The sequence below is a fragment of the Rhizomucor pusillus genome, assembly GCF_041956525.1.
Source record: "Rhizomucor pusillus strain CBS 183.67 unplaced genomic scaffold VTP01scaffold_5, whole genome shotgun sequence".
NCBI lineage: Eukaryota > Fungi > Mucoromycota > Mucoromycetes > Mucorales > Lichtheimiaceae > Rhizomucor > Rhizomucor pusillus.
In genome coordinates, this window is record NW_027192147.1 from 1,039,907 (window position 1) to 1,059,558 (window position 19,652).

At 45.1% G+C, this 19,652-nt stretch overlaps 9 protein-coding genes across 9 annotated transcripts in view; 4 read left to right on the forward strand and 5 right to left on the reverse strand.

Annotated features, from left to right (window-relative positions):
* Positions 1-737: 737 nt before the first annotated feature.
* Positions 738-1,651, reverse strand: VTP01DRAFT_8563 (uncharacterized protein; the record flags this gene model as incomplete). The annotated part of the gene is made up of 5 exons (XM_069387698.1): positions 738-951; positions 1,004-1,241; positions 1,296-1,361; positions 1,415-1,492; positions 1,549-1,651. 5 exons carry the CDS (start codon positions 1,649-1,651, stop codon positions 738-740), a joined length of 699 nt encoding a protein of 232 aa, XP_069241441.1.
* An 82-nt stretch (positions 1,652-1,733) lies between these two features.
* VTP01DRAFT_8564 (uncharacterized protein) lies at positions 1,734-2,539 on the reverse strand (the record flags this gene model as incomplete). The annotated part of the gene is made up of 3 exons (XM_069387699.1): positions 1,734-1,811; positions 1,878-2,090; positions 2,162-2,539. The coding sequence occupies 3 exons, from the start codon at positions 2,537-2,539 to the stop codon at positions 1,734-1,736; spliced, it is 669 nt and encodes a 222-aa protein (XP_069241442.1).
* Positions 2,540-2,590: 51 nt separating this feature from the next.
* VTP01DRAFT_8565 (uncharacterized protein) lies at positions 2,591-3,007 on the reverse strand (the record flags this gene model as incomplete). The annotated part of the gene is made up of 1 exon (XM_069387700.1): positions 2,591-3,007. The coding sequence occupies one exon, from the start codon at positions 3,005-3,007 to the stop codon at positions 2,591-2,593; it is 417 nt and encodes a 138-aa protein (XP_069241443.1).
* Positions 3,008-3,838: 831 nt separating this feature from the next.
* Positions 3,839-5,045, forward strand: VTP01DRAFT_8566 (uncharacterized protein; the record flags this gene model as incomplete). Its single annotated transcript, XM_069387701.1, has 2 exons — positions 3,839-4,616; positions 4,681-5,045. 2 exons carry the CDS (start codon positions 3,839-3,841, stop codon positions 5,043-5,045), a joined length of 1,143 nt encoding a protein of 380 aa, XP_069241444.1.
* Positions 5,046-5,851: 806 nt separating this feature from the next.
* Positions 5,852-6,924, reverse strand: VTP01DRAFT_8567 (uncharacterized protein; the record flags this gene model as incomplete). The annotated part of the gene is made up of 3 exons (XM_069387702.1): positions 5,852-6,352; positions 6,422-6,524; positions 6,584-6,924. 3 exons carry the CDS (start codon positions 6,922-6,924, stop codon positions 5,852-5,854), a joined length of 945 nt encoding a protein of 314 aa, XP_069241445.1.
* A 1,395-nt stretch (positions 6,925-8,319) lies between these two features.
* VTP01DRAFT_8568 (uncharacterized protein) lies at positions 8,320-9,482 on the forward strand (the record flags this gene model as incomplete). The annotated part of the gene is made up of 5 exons (XM_069387703.1): positions 8,320-8,336; positions 8,412-8,535; positions 8,599-8,944; positions 9,000-9,203; positions 9,277-9,482. The coding sequence occupies 5 exons, from the start codon at positions 8,320-8,322 to the stop codon at positions 9,480-9,482; spliced, it is 897 nt and encodes a 298-aa protein (XP_069241446.1).
* Positions 9,483-9,743: 261 nt separating this feature from the next.
* Positions 9,744-10,751, reverse strand: VTP01DRAFT_8569 (uncharacterized protein; the record flags this gene model as incomplete). The annotated part of the gene is made up of 1 exon (XM_069387704.1): positions 9,744-10,751. The coding sequence occupies one exon, from the start codon at positions 10,749-10,751 to the stop codon at positions 9,744-9,746; it is 1,008 nt and encodes a 335-aa protein (XP_069241447.1).
* Positions 10,752-14,946: 4,195 nt separating this feature from the next.
* On the forward strand, positions 14,947-17,334 carry VTP01DRAFT_8570 (uncharacterized protein; the record flags this gene model as incomplete). Its single annotated transcript, XM_069387706.1, has 7 exons — positions 14,947-15,017; positions 15,089-15,661; positions 15,724-15,764; positions 15,835-16,419; positions 16,487-16,719; positions 16,783-16,873; positions 16,964-17,334. 7 exons carry the CDS (start codon positions 14,947-14,949, stop codon positions 17,332-17,334), a joined length of 1,965 nt encoding a protein of 654 aa, XP_069241448.1.
* Positions 17,335-18,237: 903 nt separating this feature from the next.
* VTP01DRAFT_8571 (uncharacterized protein) overlaps positions 18,238-19,652 on the forward strand; it is a gene marked incomplete at both ends in the record, with an annotated part of 2,156 nt that continues 741 nt past the window's right edge. Inside the window, 5 exons of the mRNA XM_069387707.1 lie at positions 18,238-18,491; positions 18,565-18,638; positions 18,709-18,868; positions 18,931-19,050; positions 19,116-19,637. Coding sequence (XP_069241449.1) covers positions 18,238-18,491; positions 18,565-18,638; positions 18,709-18,868; positions 18,931-19,050; positions 19,116-19,637 — 1,130 coding nt within the window. The remainder of the gene's footprint in view (positions 18,492-18,564; positions 18,639-18,708; positions 18,869-18,930; positions 19,051-19,115; positions 19,638-19,652) is intronic.

Genomic DNA, 19,652 nt, shown 5'->3' on the forward strand with positions numbered 1-19,652 from the left:
GGAAAAAAAGAGAGCAGGTGATGAGGTGGAGAAGAAAATAAAAAATTGGCTCCCGGATTTGAGTTCTCTCCCAGGCAGGGGAGGAGCCGGCGGCGACGGCGGACTTGCCTCGTTTGACACTGCATCCTTTTTTCCTGCCGTGCAGATCGATCCATCGTTCGAGTTCTACTACGGTAGCACAATCCCACCATTGACAGTCGCCGCCTCTCTTCCCTCGCTCTTCTCCGTTACCGCCATTTGTACACAAAACCTTATTGTCTAATACTCTGTAGTAGCTGTTAGATCACAGATAACGCGTCTTATTAGACTATTGGCAAAGGCAAGGTTGATTGCACGTATGAGCCTCTGTAAAGTCATATTACCAATGAGAATTTACAAATCATTACAAAGTAATGCGTCGAATGATACTGTAGATGCCTCTTTTATCTACATCAGAATAGAGATATGCATCATCTATTAGGTCCCTTAATCTTCAAATCGGGCGTCGACAACCTCGTTGATATGCCTTTATCCCATTAAAGATACCATGTAATACCAACGGATACGTCTGGGTTTTTAGACCGTGGCAACGAGTTCCTCACTAGAGTGTCTCCGATCATTTGGACAGCTGGTTTCAAGGCACTAGTTTACTTTGACATCTCAATCCATTTTAATAAATAAGGAGATGAGTGCTTGTTCGACCTCCCTGTAGTCATACATAGCCACATTCTTCCCATCTTCATTCCGCTCGAGAAATATCACTGTTCTCTGCGGTATTTTCTTCTACTTTCGTGGCTAGGAGAACGTCGATGATAACGGTGACGGCCATGCTGGCGCCGATGATGATCATCTTGTTCGTGCCTCGATCGATAATCATCACCTTGTCTCTTGCGTTTCCATTCAAACGTGTCTCCACTTCGCCACACGTCTGGCTCCTTCTGTTCTGGATCAATGGGTATATTTTTCCCCTTCCTAGCTTCGAGATTAGTTTTCTTTACTAGATTGTAAAAGGCATACCACTTACGGAGGCCACCGAAACGGTTTTGCACGCGCTCCAAAACGCAACTGTCCACTTTCTTTGCGTCCCCCGAATCCTCCGCCGAGTCGCCTAGGAATCCATCCCTTCATAACGCGAGCACGTTCATAATCCACCAATACAACGTGGTCATCAATGATCGCCCTGTGAGCTCGGTGATACGCTCTCCGCGCATCGTGTCGATGCTCAAACGTTACAAATCCATATCCTTCAGATATACCTGTCACTGTGGGCTCTTTAGTCGTGAAAGGTTATCTGAAAGATCTCATCTCGCTCTTACCTGGATTGCGTGTTACTTTGACGTTGCTGATAGGCCCATACTGACTAAAATAGGAACGTAGACTTTCTGCTGCAAGTTAGACTTGAACTAGTCTCTATTTACAGCAACCTCCTTTGTACCTTCTGTGCTACTGTGGTTGAGTCGGCCTACAAAGATCGTCTTTTCAGGATCGGTCGTCAACGATGTTGGTGGATTATCTGCAAGGGTTACATTAATCGGGGAGCAGACGAACGCAGCAAGTATCCTTCCTTACAATGCGCAACGCAAGCTCTTTGAATCGCTGCATCGTGCGCTACCGTGTCTGTGCCATCTATCGAGCCTGCTTGCAACGGAGCATAGTTCTTCAAATACCACATGCGCGGTGGTACAACAGTATCGGACAGTCTGACTCCAGATCAAAGGGCCCTTTATTTCACAACCGCTTGGTGTCGATGATGACTAGTCAAGTTTAGTTTTGACAACGGACAATGCAGTGGATATTACTCGGAAACTGTCGAACACGAGCTTCGCGGGTACCTATTGTAGATCTACAATTATTAGCAAAAGAGAGTAACGGCCAAAAAAATGCTGCTTTGCACTTGCCAGTATCCAAGGAGAGTTGAATGCTACAAAGTACACCCAAAAATACAGTGGGTGCGGATCACAATTTTCAAAACCAGTGGGAAAATCCAAAACAAAGTATAAGGTGCAGCTAAACAAATGTGCCATGGATGCGATGAGCTGCCAGAGGTATTGCGTGGGCGAATCGCGCCATATACTGAGAGCCGCCAGTACGCAAAGTGGGCCCCAAATAGTCTAAGCTCATAAATATACATACAGGTAAATGTCGCAAAGTAAAAGGTGCAAGCTATATCTCAAATACAAACCACTGTAATGGTTTCCACAGCCAACAGGACAGGATCCACCGAGAGATACCTCGAATCGCCGTGCGCATATTCCTTCCAAAGTTCAGATAAAAGATCTGACCGACTCGCTACAGCGTGTCCGCGATAAATCCAATAGCTCTCAAAGCCAAGATGCAGTATCGCGCTGACTGTAAACCAAACGAACCGTGCACGCTGCCCCAGGGACCGTTGCTTTCTTGCACCGATGATTGCCAGCGCAATCGAGACAACGGCGCACATTACTAAGCCCACAGTTAACAGTAACTGAAAAGTCGAGCGTGTATTTGGTACATAGTCAGGTAGTCTAAGTGTGCGTGGGTAAAATGGATGGTGCTGCGCTTCGATGGACATTGTGTCCATTTGGGTAAATCGTAGAAGAAAGAGAGAAAAGGGCGCGCGGAGGCACAGACTTTAGATAGTGTCTGGAAATATCGACTGTCCTGGCTTGAGCGACATATTCTTTTGGCGGTTCAATACCCCAATAGCATGTTCCAGTTGGTCTTGCTCAATGAGAATGTAGTCGGTGTCGTAGGTGCTAATGACAAACACAGGAATCTTGTTATCGCGAAGAGGATCGACAATGCTGGCAAGGATACCAACTAGACTGAAATCCATTTGTGCATCAACCTGCAGACATCTCCAGCCGTCCTTCTTCTTCTTTGCTCCAGGCAGTGGTTCAGAAGCCGAGGGGCAGAGCACTGAAAGTTCGCTCGTGGTCTTTGAAACAGTGTACCAAGGCAAGTTGTTCAACCATTCAGTGGGGATTTGATGTAATCTGTCAAACTGGTAGAGTGTAAACTCGTCCGGTAGAATTAAAAGCGTCAGCATGGTTTATCTTCAAAATGTCAATTCAGAGGGACACTTGTTGATGTGGCGATTGAGATGTAAAGGAGGAAGCGCGGTGCGCATGAACACAGAAAAATTCCGCCCCGTCGGACCTACTTGCGGTCAAGTGATCCAAGTCTAATATACTTGTAATAGGCGAACATCTAACGTACATGATTATTACGGATATACGACGGCTGACGAAGGTAAATGCAAACTCACGCTACTCTTCGATAAAATGCTCCGATTTTGGTTGCAGATGTTTTCAGGTCAAAGCACCTCTCGTCTTGTTATTCCGGTTCCATAAACGAGCTTTATCGCCAGCGCTGTCTGCCAATCCGTGACCTACATGTAGGTCACCAAGCTTTTGACTTTACATCACCGTCGACATTGTTTATTTCTTGGTACCAGCCGAGATCTATCCAAGCTTTACGTTGGAAAAAGGACTTGCTGTCAACACCGCATATGTATGTAAAAAAGTCCCGGAGTCACGTCACTTTCAGCTTGTCAAATAAATTAAGATGCATATAGTGATAACCAATAAACAACTAAACCTCCCGATCCAAATGTTCGATCCATCGCCAATGCTGATATCGGGTAAATTGTACTAATTGTTTGTCGAACTAGACAGCAATTGACAAGTGCTTATTCTTTTGAACGTATCTGTCTATTGTTTTAGCTACTTTTCAGTTTGATCTATTTACCAGCATTCGGAAGATACAAACTGAACTTACAGTTCAACTGTGTATTAGCGTGCAATTCCAAGTATATAAGAGACTTGGAGCACTAGGTACTCAAACCGTTTTCTCCCAGTTAATATCTGTATACCCTGAAATGCGACGTAACAGATTTTTCTCGCTTTTCTTGCTAGCAGCCGCAGCTGGTTTGTCCCTCGTCCAAGCGCAAGGCGAACCAGAGGAGATAGAAGTACCCAAAAACCCAGAATGGCTCGAGGAAGTTGATCTCTCCACAATACCCAACGTGCCTGTTCGCCCGGTTGGATCAGGCGAATGCAAAAATGCAAAGTGTGACGGCACCGATAACGACCAGTGCTTTGAAACCTGCGGCAATCTTCCCACTTCAGAGGATATCTACGGCTGCCCAAAGGACCATCAGTGGGCGCTGACCTTCGACGACGGTCCCAGCAACTATACTATCGAACTTTTGGACCTCCTGGATGAGCACAATATCAAGGCTACATTCTGTGTTATGGGTGTACATGTCAAGAAATATCCCGAAATTGTCAAGCGTGCATACGAATCCGGCCACCAGATTGCCTCACACACATACTCGCATCCTCACTTGATGAGTCTTTCAAATGAAGAAATCGTCTATGAAATCAAAGCGACCGAGGAAGCTATCAAAGATGCTATTGGTATCAAACCCAAGTATGTCAGACCACCATTCGGTGAAGCCGATGCCCGCGTAAAGGCTATCCTCAAAGCTATGGGCTACAAAGTCTTGCTCTGGAATGTCGACCCCACTGACTACGATGTCTACATGAAGCCCGATGCCTCCAAGAGAATCCAGGGCGCATTCAGAATGGCTGCCTCGGGCAAGGACACTGGTTTGAACGCACACGAAGATCCTGGCTTTATCAGTCTTCAGCATGGTACGTCAACTGTCTTAAAATGTAAAATCTAGGTACTGATTTATCCTCCTCTGGTTTTGCATAGATTTGTACAAGCAATCAATTGCACAGGTTCCTCATGTTATCAAGTATCTGAAAGGCAAGGGTTACAGCTTCATGACCGCAGCACAGTGCCTTGAAGACGACGCACCTCACGAGCTTCTCAGCGAGGAAGTCAATGAGCAAAATGTCAAACAATGGAATGAAACCAATAGCAGCAGCAGCAACAGCTTCGGTGCCGCTGCCGCTACTGGCAGCTCTTCTGCTCACCGATCATCCTCCGCTTCCTCATCCGCGACCGTAATCAACCGCGTTGCTTCGCACCACGCCGCGTCGTCCGCTGCTCACTCTCAAGCATACAATGCTCTCGGTCTGCTTGCTTTGTTCTTCGTTTCTGCCATGTTCTTTTAGGTTTTTCTTCTAAAACGAGTTCATTTGCATCATTGTTACTATTCTCATCGTTTGAAATAAAAGCATTTCAACTGTTCCTAGATAGTAGATACGAGCATGCGTGAATGCTTCAATGGTACACGACTTCTATGCTTTTCCATTCTATGTCGAATTGTTACCTGTCCGAATCGTAGTCTAACATCTCAAGAACCACATATCTTCTCCCTGCACTGTCAGCAGATAAAAGTTTTATTGTTCGTTGCAGATGATTTCACGCAGCATACGCCGCGCGCGGCTAAAAAAAAGTGTACAACATCGCTAGGTCAGTCCATGAACTTTAAATTATTCCGAGGGAATTATATGGTCTTGTCAGACTACAGATAGTATATATATGTGAGAAAAAGAAACAATGTATTTTTCTAGGCGCTCAATAAGATGCAGCTTTAGACTAAATGCTATTAGCGCATATACTTAGCTGTTTATATCCTTTCACACTCTAACTGTTCCTGATCATCGGTTGTGTGTTACCAGGGCTAACTTGACGTGTGTAAGGGTGAACAAATTTACGCTGACCCTGAATGTATGTAGCACAGCCGTTGAATTGTTCTTTCTTGCACTACTAGAATTAGATTGCGTTATATCTTCGTATTTTATGTATAGAGTACACAGAGCAAAATTAGTACAAGTTTGCCTGTCTGACTGCAGGTGGAAGGAAGAGAAGGAGAGGAGATCTGTTGTGAAAGTATCGAGAGGAAGGAGATAGAAATAAATAATAATAAAAAAGAGGAAAAGACAAAAAAGAAAATGGATCAATTAAGAAGAGAGCATTACAAGTAGCAACCGAGAGCGGCAATCAACGAGGCAGCCACGAGTGCAACAGCGGGAGAATTGACACCGGCTGCGTTGACGGACTGTGCCGAAACAGTGTCTTGATCCAAACCAGAAGCAGAAGGAGTACCTTGGGCGGAAGAACCGCCAGCCGAAGATCCTGAAGCAGGCGAGGAAGCTGCTGCAGCCGCAGGTGATGACGATGCAGCACCAACTGCCGAGGACGAAGAACCGGCGCTGCTGGAAGGAGTAGAGGCGGCAGCAGGAGGAGAAGAAGAAGAGGAGGAGGAGGAAGAGACGCCGGTGGCGGCAGGGCTGCTGGTGGGAGTGCGACCACCAGCAGGGCTGGAGGTAGCGCTGCTGCCGCTGCTCGAAGAGGAGCCGCTTCCACTCGATGACGTAGCCGAACCAGAACCGTCCATAGGACCGCTGTAATCGCCGGGAACGATGCGAGCGCATCCCTTCTGAGAGATACCGCGGTTGCAGTCTTGATCGTTGTTCTATGCATATGCACAAAGATGCGTATTAGGAGTCCATTGTTTTAAATTCAGGAACATGATAATACTTACGCAGCAGCGAACACAGTAAGTCTTGCCGGCAGGTTCTACCAAGTTTACAAAGTAATCCCATCCAGCGCAGGAAGCACCGTTGGGAGCTTTGATATCGAATTGGCTAAATCGAGTCATTTAGAGGGATTTACGTTTTTAGGTAACAAAGTATAAATTGCTTACCCGCCATCGTCAGTAGGGTCAAGGTTAGCCTTTGTAGGGTCAATCTGACCAGTGACCTGGACGTAGTTGTCGGTAGCTACGTAGTGGGCAGATTGAATAAAGCCATCGGGCATCGAGTTGGCGTTTGTAGCTTTGGAAGTGCTTCCCATACAGAATGCCTGGCCGTTCCATTCCGTATCCGAAATAAGTCTATCGGTCGAATCCGGGGGAGGAAGGAAGGTGCAAAAATCTGTAGCGTCGACGATCTCAATGATCTGCCCGCCTCCAGCATTGACTTGTTGAACCAGGAGCATCGCCCACAAGGACAAAGAACCGGCGATGTAACCAAGACGTGCCACCATAGTGATTGAAGCTTACAGTAATTATGATACTTAAAGAAGGGAGGAAGAAGAGATAGAGTTCACAGCGCTCGAGCGTGAGAGGAAAGAGAAAGAAAAGAAGGAAGGAAAAACGATCGGACGGTGGGTTGCTGGGCAAAAAGTCAGGTGGATGGAAAGACAAGTGAGAAAATGCTGGACGACGTTGAATAAATAATCGTTCGTCTGATACTATTCTGAGTTGAATGGCGCTTCTAAAATCGTTTCAGAAGCACACACCAAAAGACTATCTGTGAATTTTGCTTTTTCGGGCAAGACTTGGTCCACCTTTTTCGCCTTGTTTGGTGAATTTACACTCGAGTTCATGTCGACCAGCAGCACAATTGTCCTCCCTTGGGTATTTTTAATTATTTCGGGAAAACTCATGTCACAAGTCGGAATTGCCTCTTTCTCTCTCTCTTCTTGGCAACAAATACCCTTGTTTCACTGTCTTTTTCAACAATCTATATATAACACGGGTAACTTTTTACCGACCCAAAAATAAAAAGCCATGATGATGGACATTGTACAATGGCTGAATTGGCCTTGTTGCTGCCACTGAACAATTGCAAACTCGCAGCAAATCATTGATGACATGTGCTGACATGCATATTAAGGGGCGCATGCAAAGCTGAGGGCCGAGATATCAAACTCGAAAAAACACAGACAAGTCGTCCCAAAAATGGAATGATCTCCCCATTCCAGTTTGCCAGGGGCAATCCTTGCCACACATACATGGTTTCCACAGCAGCGGTTCAAAAAAGCTCGTGTGATCCATAGCATCCACGGATACTGAATGAAAACACTCAAAGAAAAGTGTACGACTAATGTTCCAATGGATCCGATCAAAAGGAAGAAAAGTAATGGATCAGAAACGAAAAATTGAATAAAGGTAATTTGGAACATGTGCAAGAATAGATTAAGCTTGGATTCTAGATGATAGTGAAAGTGGCAGGCACAAATTATAATACGCAGCGCTTGACCCTCCTTAAGAATATATATCGAAAGAAGCTTATTTGCATTACTGTACCAAACCATCACGGTGCCCCGAAACTGTATACCTATTCTTTCCACACACACACAAATAGATATTTAATTACATCTTGCGTTTTTTGGCACAGGATATACCCGAAATGATGCTCGGAGAAGATGTGCCTATACAATGTTCTTGCAATGCAACGACCGAAAACATCGTTGCTTATCTTGAATTACCGTTAAATCTTCTGCGGTAACATAAGGATTAGTGTACTTCTACGATATCATCTTTCGAAACGACATTGTAATTGGCGGCAGTGTGTCATTGTTGACACATCTGTCTGACTTTTTTGATCTCAGAAAGCTACATTGTGGCTGGAAGAAGCAAGGTATCGCGCTACAACAATGACTTTGCTCAATAGGTAAATCGTGTGCATTGCGCAACATCCAACGTTGTTGCATTGACTATTTGAATCTTGCTGTGTTTGTCTCTCCAGTGAATGTCCCGACTTGAAGCTCGTCGCCCGCGGTAAAGTCCGTGATCTGTATGAGGTCGACGATAAGTCTTTGCTTTTCGTTGCCACCGACCGAATCAGTGCATTCGATGTTATCATGACCAATGTAAGCTGCAACGTCGTCACGCCGAGTTGGGGTTAATGTTTAACAAAACTCGCTCTCTTTCAGCCCATTCCGGGAAAAGGCAAGATCTTGACGCAACTCTCGCTATTTTGGTTTGATTTACTGCGTGATGTGCTGCCGAACCATTTGATCACCGCAAACTTTGATGAAATGCCCGAGAATGTCCAGAAATACCGCGATCAATTGGAGGGACGATCCATCCTGGTCAAAAAGATGCGTGTGTTACCCATTGAAGCCATTGTACGCGGTTACATCACCGGCTCTGGCTGGGCCGAGTACAAGCGTAAAGGCACTATCTGCGACATTGAACTTCCCCAGGGATTGGTTGAAAGCCAAAAGTTGCCACAAGTACTCTTTACTCCCAGCACAAAGGCCGAGATTGGAGATCACGGTAAAAACGTGGCAAAGGAAAGATACAAAGATTGTCTAACATTTGAAATATCCAGATGAGAATATCCATCCTTCCAAGATGGTTGAAATTCTCGAGAGCCAGGAATTGGCAGACAAGATCACGAAGGCAGCCATTGAATTGTATACAAAGGCAAGCGAGTATGCCGCGGAAAAGGGCATCATTATTGCAGACACCAAGTTTGAGTTTGGATTGGATGAGAATAACGATCTCGTTCTGGTCGACGAAGTTTTGACTCCAGGTAGCACGCGTCAAAAATGGTTTATTCTGAGGCATATAGAGAATAATGTCATTTGCTAACGATGATCTGATAGATTCTTCGAGATTTTGGCCGGCAAGCAAATACGAGGCTGGTCGCGGACAAGAAAGTTTTGACAAGCAGTTCGTTCGAAACTACCTTGAATCAATTGCGTTCGACAAGAAGACCAGCATCGAGCTTCCAGCGGACGTTATTTCGAATACCCTTGAAAAGTATAAGGAAGCATACCATATGTTGACTGGACAGCAGATAGCCTTGTAAGCATAAGATAGGAAATTTTGCCCGGTGTTGGTTACATCGTACATAGTCGACTTGGAATGATAAGATAAAAAAGCAAGGATGATAAATACAAAGCTAGATACAAAAATATAAACTGATTAAAGAAATATGCAGAAATGTGAATGTGGTCGGATACAGAAGAAAAGAAAAGAGACGAGATGCATATAAAACAGATGAACATTAAGAGAAAACATACAAAACGATTGGAAAGAAGGAATACATCGTACAAGTAAGGGTTTTGGGTTACTGAGCGTTTCGGCGGGTTTTACAGATTGTTTTCTTGCATTTAGGGCAGGAATTACGGCGGTGGCGTGCCATTGTATCTTTACGCGTAAAGTCCCTTCCACATGCGGTGCAGTAATGCTTTTCATTGTTATGTGCACTCCCTCTCCAGTGGCGCTTGTAGTCTTGCTGTCTGCCGTATTTTCTACCGCACTTTTTGCACCAGTAGGAACCATTTTCCAACAGCACAGGGGGGACGATTGATTGCTGATCTTGGTCTGCAGCGCTTGGTTGTCGATCCATGGAAGTTGAAGGCATAGGCTGCGGGGAGGGCATCGATGACGCAGATGACATTGATGACGCCGAGTAAGAAGGCAAAAGAGATGGCGCTTCAATGTTTTCCCGCATACTAGGACTCGCTCTTGCTGTTGCCTGTTGATCAAGCGCTGCACCCATCATGGCCAAAAAGGACTGTTCGGAAAACTGAACCTCCGGAGAAGACTGATGCCGCTCAATGGCATCGCTGTTACCCTGTACTTGTTGCAATAAACTAGCTTCGATTTGATACAAATTTGAGACCACCGGATCTTGCTGCTGCTGCTGCGCAGCGGTGCCGTCTTCCAGAAGAAACAGAGACTGCAGATTGGGTGCAGGTGGAGCCAATACTTGATTCGCCAGGCCGAGCTCTACGTTTATCTGCTGCATAAGGTTGGAAACGCTTTGTGCACCGTAGTAAATCTTGTGGATCAAAGCTTGTAGATACATCTGACCATCATTCGACGTCGAGAAAGTAGAACCTTGACTCTGTTGTAGTTGTTGAAACGGCGTAGAGAAAAGCAACTTCGTTGACACCTGCGGATAGCGCAAAGCTAATGAACGTGAACTTTCCAGAGAAGGTCCGGTAGTTACTTCCATTGGCATAGCTACCGTGGATACGGCAGAGGAGGCGCTTTTCGCGTTCCCAAAGCAGGTGGACGTGCTTATTGATGTCTCCAACGTCTCTTCTTGAGCTTGAGTACTAGAATCCATGGACAAGAATGGATCGCTCGTTGCTCGTGTCGGTATCGGAAAGCTTCCGTTGAAGAGAAGGGAGAAAAACTCGGACGATCCGGCTCAGCCATTCCCATTCCTTAAATACGCGGATTGGGTAGGTGACATGTTTAAGGTTCACTTTGGCGTCGCATTGTGGAGATTTGCTTGAATCTCCGATTTTCTTTGTTTTTTTTCGGTAGAGCAGTGTCACATCAGGGTCTCGATTGAACCGTGCGCTCCAAACTAACGTTACGAGAGCAAAGATCATATCTAAATATTATGTTGCATCAGTCTAAATCATGTGAAGGTAGATGTCCTACTCCAATATGTATGCTACGGATCTTATTTTCCGCGCTTTCGCTACTTGCCCTTTGCAGTTTCCCCAATCAATGTTCAGTGGGTGCCGTTGTGAAATCGATTAGGCACGTGACTGGTGATCCTCGGCCGCTTTTGGTCAAGCCGAGAAACAAACAGATACACATTCATACACATCACAACGCCGGCTTTATTTTACAATAAATTATCCAAAGCCGCTTGAACACGTCGACCGTTCGCTACATTGTAAGACAACATGTCTACGTACGTACGTAGTAGCATTATTCTTCATAATGGCCGAGTGTATCCAGCACGGAGGAAGGGAGGGAGAAACGTGTTTCGAAATTAGCTTTCCAAAAACTCGACGGCACCTTCGCAGCAAGTTACTGTTGTATTACGTACCTATGATAGAAGCGTTCAAAAAAATGCCCATCGTTATCATGAAGCTATCCGTAGCTATGTAAGTATGCCTTCTGCTACCCTTGTCCGTGTCGCTATGCGACAGCCATCACGAGATCGAAGCAAGCCCAAAAGAATTACACGTCGACGTCCGACTTTTGCTTCATTCAGCGTTCTTGTTTATTTTTGAAACTGTACAACACTGACTTGCGATTATGATGACCGCAGCTGCCAATCAGGCTTGTGCTAACTAGTCAGAACGACAACGATAGGTTCAACCAAGTGGGTTTCTTTTTTAACTTTGCATGCTAAATCAACCTTGTTCCGGCCGAAAACCCTCGAGAGATGACTGCTTGTACTACGAAAAGAAGCATGTCACGGGTGAACGGTGGTCATGCGCTCAAAAATCTTATTGTACAGTACTTTACTTCCGCACTCACGGTTTTCTTTCCGGTTTACATTGCAAAGTCATCAGCTGCTTGTATTTGATCATTACATACATTTCGTGGCGCACAGATAAAGAATGGAAGCTGCGAATACTACAAGAACTGTGAAGAAAAAAAGTGCAGCGGCTCCGTACTAAGCGCGGCTTCTGCAATGTGCTAAACTTTGTGCATGGGTTCCATCCATCGCTTTTGGTACCTGTAGGAGTGAATCTGGCGGCTGCCAAGTCAAAGCCCCTTGAACTTTTTTCTCTTACGTTTTATATTTGGTAATGATTAGTACTGTATATTGGACGGTCATGCTGAATATGGTACGCTTGTGGGACCCAATAACTTCTAGCAGTGACAAAATGGTAGTCAAAAGAGCGCAGGAAGTTCAGTGATTGACCTTTGTTCCTGTGGCAACAGAAATCAAGGCTGTGAATGTCAATGGTTAGCCAGACACGTGCGCCGGCTCCGTTATTTATGCACGGCTTATGCTATTCACACAAGTCATAGATGTAAGTATCACCCGGCTACATCGCACCGTTGGAGTTCTGCTATCTGAACGTAAATAGTCATGGATGGAAGCGAGAATGAGTAAAATAAGACTCTCATGTCCTCGATATGCGTATGATGGGATCGGCATACGTGAACGTAGGCCCATTCCAACTCTATCAAGTTATGACCTTCGATGTATGCCGGAGTTAGATCCGTCGGACGGTCACTGGCATGCACATACCGTTCATCTTTCACTAGGAAAGTGGCTATGTGCAGCAACAACTTCAAGGTCTTGCTGTAGAGTTAAAGTCTTGATGAAAGATTGATTGTCGATAAGCACCATTGGTCCAAACTCAAAAATAAACTGCTAATTCCTAATGTATATGTTACCGGCATTTCTGAACAAGAAAGAAAAAATAAAACCTTCTTGCCTTTGAACATGGAAATAATACCGATACTTGGATCTCAAATGAATGCATAACAAGTTTAGCTTGATAGCATAAAGTTTAGAATAAGATTGTGTTTTGGTGCCATTAGCAGGAGGAAGGACGGGTGCTGTTCCGTACACAGCAGCTTTCCCAAATTTTTTGGAAATCAAACTGGGAAATTTAGCAAATAAACTTTAGATAAGAGTTTGCTGCGCAGAGAGAATGGAACGGGAGATTATCCCAACTCAAGCGTTAATACACAGGCAGCAGCGGCTAATGTATCCGCATTATGTACACGAGCAAGGCATGATTCCCTAAATATCATATGGCAGGCAAGTAAATATCACTTTTAGGGTTGGTAACACAAATCAATATCTCAGTCTGGCGATCCACCATATGGAGATCAAAACGAGGGGCAACATTTTCAGTTTGTGATACCTTCAACCCAGTAATGTGGAAGGCGAGCCAGCAAATTCAAGTACGGATGGGCTGGGTTGGATGGTGACATTCTTTAGGAGCAATTTCTAACTCCCCCTTCTGCATATCTGTTAGTTGGGAGGTCATCCAATCTAATTATGCCTTTTTTCTAAGCACTTGACAACAAGGACACCAAAAAGGATTTTACGGAGGTTCATCGAAGAAGGTGGGGAGCTGCGCATAGGAGGCAGGTTTGAGTATCTCACTGTAACGTCGTTGCTTACAGTGCTTTTATCACACTGCCGATCACTCGGATGGCATCCGCATATTCCGCAGAAAGGCTTTGCTCAACAATGCAGAATGGGATCTGCCATGAGCATACAGGGAATATCCCGATGCACTCACAGACAAACTGTACCTGCTTGGTACTGCCAATGCCTACATCGTTGGAGAAAAGGCCCTTGCTTCCAATCGGGAGGCACAAGTTACATCACGCAGTGCGGATGGACTCCGGTCTCCATTCACCTACTGCCCGGTGTGGCTATGTTAAAGCTGAGCAACCGTTCTTTGATAATTTTGGATCTCCATATTGATCTTGCAGGTACAGATGTATATATTCATAACCTTATCCCAAAGCGGCTCCCAATATTGTAACCTACATTGGCACAAAGAAAATCGTACGATGCATGTACAAGACTACGTTTCCAATGGAAATGACCCCTCATGGTCTTGCCCCCAAAAAAGAAGAAGTAATCGAATTCGTCTGTACTCCGGTAGACATGGACCTTTAGGATCTCCCTCTAAAGAGAACGTCTTTTCCATAAGGTATGTGCATACGTTTTCTTTTCACGTCCATCTCTCCCTACAGTGTTATCATTTGTTCCCTATGCATAGTGTCTCCCCTAGATACAGCCTCCTTGTCAACAAGGATGTCACCAGCGATGAGTAACGCACGTTCCCTCTTGACAAAGAGGACTAAATTGACATTGCCATTTGCAATTACTATACGGGGACTAGTATATGGTAATGACGCTGTCAAGACCCGACTCCCAAATAGATGCTTAGACGTGATTGTTTCCTTTTGTCTCCAAAAACACGAGTTCATTTCTTTGGTCGGTCGGTGACACACATTTTTACGTGCTAGAAGCAATTTCGTTCGATCGTACTGGTCCGTTCGCCGGGTACATAACTCTTTCACAAGATCAGCCCCCACTCCTCAACTCTCGTTCTCCTTCTCTCCTCCGAGACACATCAGCTTTTGTTTTTGCTTTTTCCCTTCGCCCTGGCTTCTAGTCTGTAAACTATATATATATAAAGCGGATCCTAGTCTTCTTCCCTTTTCTCTCTCACTTTCTCCATTTCTCTGTCTTCTTTTTTGTCCTTTATTTTTTGCATCAATCTACTCATCCTTCCTCTCTTATAAGTTCCTTTTGCTCTCTATCTCCTTGTAGCATTCACACATCTCTTTCTCTCTCCAACAACGTCTTGCAGTTGAGGTCACACGCCAAACTTTTTCATCCACCCTTCCTTTGAAACAACCAGCGTGTTTCCCAGCTCGATCACGTATTTCTTAAATTTGGAACAAAGGTAAATGAATCAGAATAACCGCGCCTCGTGCTTCCTGCTCTTTTTTCATTTCTCGATCTGTGCGGCTAACCGTTGTTTTGTAATTCAGAAACCTGAAGAAAGAAGGAAAAAGACAGACGTCGTATGATCACGGTTAATCAACAGGACAATACACTCTTTCAACTATCATATCTAGCTCCTGAACCGGTGCCAAGGTATATCGTTTCACAGCAGCTTGCATACAGCAAACAACACAACAAAAAACAGGACTAAACTCTTTTAAAAGTGACAGTACCATGAATTTGAGCAGAGCTCAATCGGAAAACCAAGACAACACGGTCAGCGCAAACCCTCACATTGTAGGCAGCAACGCTCCATCACCTTTTGCTTATGCTTCGAGGCATCCACCACCAGCAGTGCAGCAGGTCTCGTTCGATGTTACGGCTCCGCTGCTCACGACGTCTGTTCCATCGTACTATACACTTAACAGCCAGTCAACCCCACTGTACAGACCTCTGCCAGAGCTCAACAAGCCGTGGCCACTTCCAAACAATAGCGTCACTGCCCCATACTCCACGCCTGACGACAGTGTGGGCCATTTTTATCAGTCTATCCAGTCCAGCCCTGCGTCGTCCGACTTCTCGCCACCAAATATCAATCGATCTCAGCTACTCAAACGACGCAGATCGTCTGCATTGTCCACCAGCATTCTTTCCGCTCCTTTCCAGTCACCTCAACCATCTCCTGATCCTTATGCGGGTGTTACTAACCCACTTGCGACGCCTTCTACCAGCGGAACGCGGCTGTCTTGCAATTTTCCGGCTGTTAACGGTTTGGTCGGCGAACCGAACAACATAGTGTAAGTCTAACAAGTACAACAATGAATCTTTTGCAAGTTTCTCATTTACTTTATGCAATAAGGTCGATGCGGCAATTACTTCGCTTCAATATATTCATTCATGGTAAATTTGAAATAAGCTATGTTTGCGTTAAGGAGGAGGGACTTGTTTGTATTGACATTTCATTGGATAGCCCCTACAGCCGCTACGCAGATTAGCGAGGGATCACCAACAACATACTTGAACCGGGGGCAATCATATACCCTCCAGCTGCAAGATACCCTAGAATACAATGCCAAACTCACGAGCACTTTTATTATCATGTTCCACGAACCGTCGCATCGCAAAGTCGCCGTCAACTACTGGAAGTTCTGGTTAAATCAGCAAAAGAATCCATCTGAAGCGCGGGCTGTGACCATCGATGTAGATCAGTCCACCGGGATCGAAAACGTGCGCTTCCCTAGCTTCGATCGCATCACCTTTGACTGGAACGGTCGTGCGGGTGCAAAGGTACACATTCGATTCAACTGCTTATCAACCGATTTCTCGCGGATCAAGGGCGTCAAGGGCATCCCTCTGCGTGCACACATGAACACTCAAGCAAGAGGACCTGCAGCCAACTTTGCGGCACGGCAGCACTACGCAGGGACTGTTAGGAGTGACCAGGAATACTTGGAGCAGTGCTACTGCAAAATCAAGCTGTTCCGGGATAAAGGCGCAGAGCGTAAAAACAAGGATGATGCCAAGCAGATCGAAAAGCACATGGAAAGATTGTATGGTAAGTAACCAACAAACGATGCAAAAAAAATTAGTAATTATTGCTAATAACAACAATCTGCGTATAGCTGAAGGAAATCCTCGCAAAACACCGTTCTGGCTAATGTATAACCAGCCTAAAACTATCAGCGTGCTAGGCGAGATACCGACTGCGACGTCGTCTTCGCCTGTAGATTGCATGGCACCAGGAGAAGCAAACTTATTATTTGACAACGATGTATCCATCCCCAATGCAGTGACTCCGTCACCTCCACTAGAAAGCATTCCCACTCCTTCATCCAACCTTGTCGTCGTTTCACAGGTAACAAACAATTAGATCACAGCTGCAGCTGCTTGATAGTTATTAAACTGGCAATCACTCTAGACCCTCGGTCGCAAACGTAGCTTTTCTGATCTCGATGGGTCTTACAATAACGGCAACTGCGCTAATAGTAACGCTGAAAACAATGGAACAGGTAAAAAAAAATAAATAAATTGTGATATAATGATCACGGTTGAGCATTCTTGTAACTGATACAAACAAACAAATCTCTCTGTACTGCCAGGCCGTTCCATATTCGTGAATGTCAAGACTACACAGCATCAAAGGTTCCAGTCGATTACAGGAACCCCTGGCGTGGACAAAAAGTTGCAACGTATTATTTTGCAAGAGCTAACGCCAGAAGAGCTCATTGCAAAGCTGTCGCCCGTTCTATCCTTGCACCACAGTCAAGTAACCGAAGTTCTCTGGCGTCGACCCAAGAACTGCCCCTGGGATCCCAGTCTATTCAGATCGGTCGTAAAGGGCCCTGGAGCTGACACCACACTGGTTGTCGTCACCAAGGAAGTTATTAATCAGCAGTTTGCACATGGCACCGTCATTGCTGTTGAATGGGAGATCAAGTCAGATGGGACTGTGCGCCTCTTGCTTCAATGAAAAAGTCTCTATGCCCAAAATTCCTTCTCTTACTTCTCTCTGGGTTGATCCTATATGCTTATTATTCTTCATTGTATGTATGCTCTTTCTCTTTTTTTATCAACTTTAACGATTGCACGCTATCATACAAAAACACGCACGCTGCATGCTTTGCTAAATATCAACAGTTCCTTCTCTTCTCTTCTACTATTCTATATATATTCTCACTCCCTTTTCCCTTTGATCGCTGCTTCCTCACTTTATTCCCTTCAAGTCTCTCTTCTCCATTTATTTTATTCTTTTGTTGTTGTACACCTATGTGCCCTTTTTTCCCTATTAAAAAGAAAAAGACAATTTCTCCTTATTGTCACAGGTCGTCTTGACCGTTCGTTTGTGAAAATTGTGGGGTAGGTATCGCGTGGTCACATCGAAATGGTTACGCCAACATCGTCATGAGAAAAAATTCTGTATCAAAGAAATCAGACAGTTGTATGTGCTGCATATCCGTCTGTCCCATTCATATGTGAGTGGGGTGGGCTAGCTCTGGTGACCTGGTCGTCCTCATTTCGTGACATGATCCGTATGGGGTTACGTGCTCTGAGCTACGGGTCGATTGAAATAATTGGGATGGGGGAGTGAATCTCCTATTGTTTCATCGTCCCTCAAAGGCTGCATTATCTGGGTTGCCAGGTTGTTATCCATGTGAAACGCGAACACCATCGCTTGTTTTCCGCTGTGACGAAACGACTAGCAAGCACACGTGAAGAAGAAGCGAAATTGGCTGGGGCTCTAGGACAGAAGTTCCCTTGCACTACCATTCGCTCACTCTCCCGATTTGACGTTTTATGCTAATGGATGGGGACATTTAAATATCGCGTCCCACTATTTCTTCTTTCGGACCCGACTTGTCCAGACCTTTCTTCCATGTCTACCGCTACGATCAGTCACACCACCTTGGCTACCACGTTGAAATATGCCCAGAGGAACTGGGGCCTCCTAACATGGACGATTCTCGGTTTTATTTACCATGACCGCGCCCTCTTTGATAAAAAGCGCCCTGATATCTACCAAGACCCTGGCTGGCCCATTCTTGGCAATATACCTGACATTCTAGCCTGGGTGCCATATTTCCATGAGTTTGGCCACGATGTCTTTACTCGAATGGATGAGCTTACTGTGTAAGTTAACTAATACCACACCACGCTCTACTAGCAAGAATGCTAATACATACGGATTTATACATAAATCTAGTGCAATGAGCGTTTGCGTCGTTCCAAAGTATATTGTTACAATCAACCCAAAGAATGTTGAGCATCTGCTCAAGAGTAGGTTGCCAAACTCGAACTCATTCAAAAGAACTTTATCTCATAGACGCAATTCGATCTCTTTGAAAAGATAATTTTGAAAACTACATCAAGGGTCCCGAATTCCACAGCGCTCTCGGTGACCTCTTTGGCAATGGTATTTTCAACGCTAATGGTGAAGAGTGGAAGTACCAGCGCAAGACAGCAAGTCTTGTCTTTAATGTCAAAAATTTCAGAGATCATTTCACAGAGTGAGTTCATTATCTCGGCCAAGAAATTCTTGTCTGCTAACACACGATCGCCGCGCCTCAAGCGTTTTTGTACAAGAAATTGACTACATGTCAAAGCATATTCTTGACAAGGCTGCTGACGAGTGTCATGTCATTGACTTTCACGACTTGATGTACAAGTTCACACTCGACTCTTTTATTCTGTACGCTGTTCGATCTCTATATCTTTTTTTCCTCTACATGTTGCTAACACGCTTTTTTTCCTTAGTCTTGGTTTTGGTGTACACCTTAACGCTTTGAAGCAGAAGGAAAAGGTGCCCTTCGCCGAAGCTTTCGATCAAGCACAAAAGAATACCTTCCTACGATTCATCAATCCGGTTTGGCCTTTAAGTGACAAGCTCTTGAAACTGATAATGCCCTGGAAACCAAGCATGGGCGACCATCTCAACGTCGTAGATACCTTCGCACGCGGAGTCATTGAGAAGCGTCGCGAAGAAATCGCTAGCGGTCAACAGTTCCAGGATCTCCTCTCGCGTTTTATGAACGCCAACAACAACAAGGGCGATCCACTCAGCAACGACGAACTGCGCGACATCGTGCTTAACTTTGTCATTGCCGGTCGCGATACGACAGCGCAGGCGCTTTCCTGGGCATTTTACATGCTCGCCTGCCATCCTCGCGTCGAGAGAAAATTGTACCAGGAAATCGTCGATAATGTCACGGAAGAGGTCATGTATGATTCGCCTGCCCTCTTTGAAGTCATCAAGAATATGAAGTATGCTCATGCATTGTAAGTGTATATATA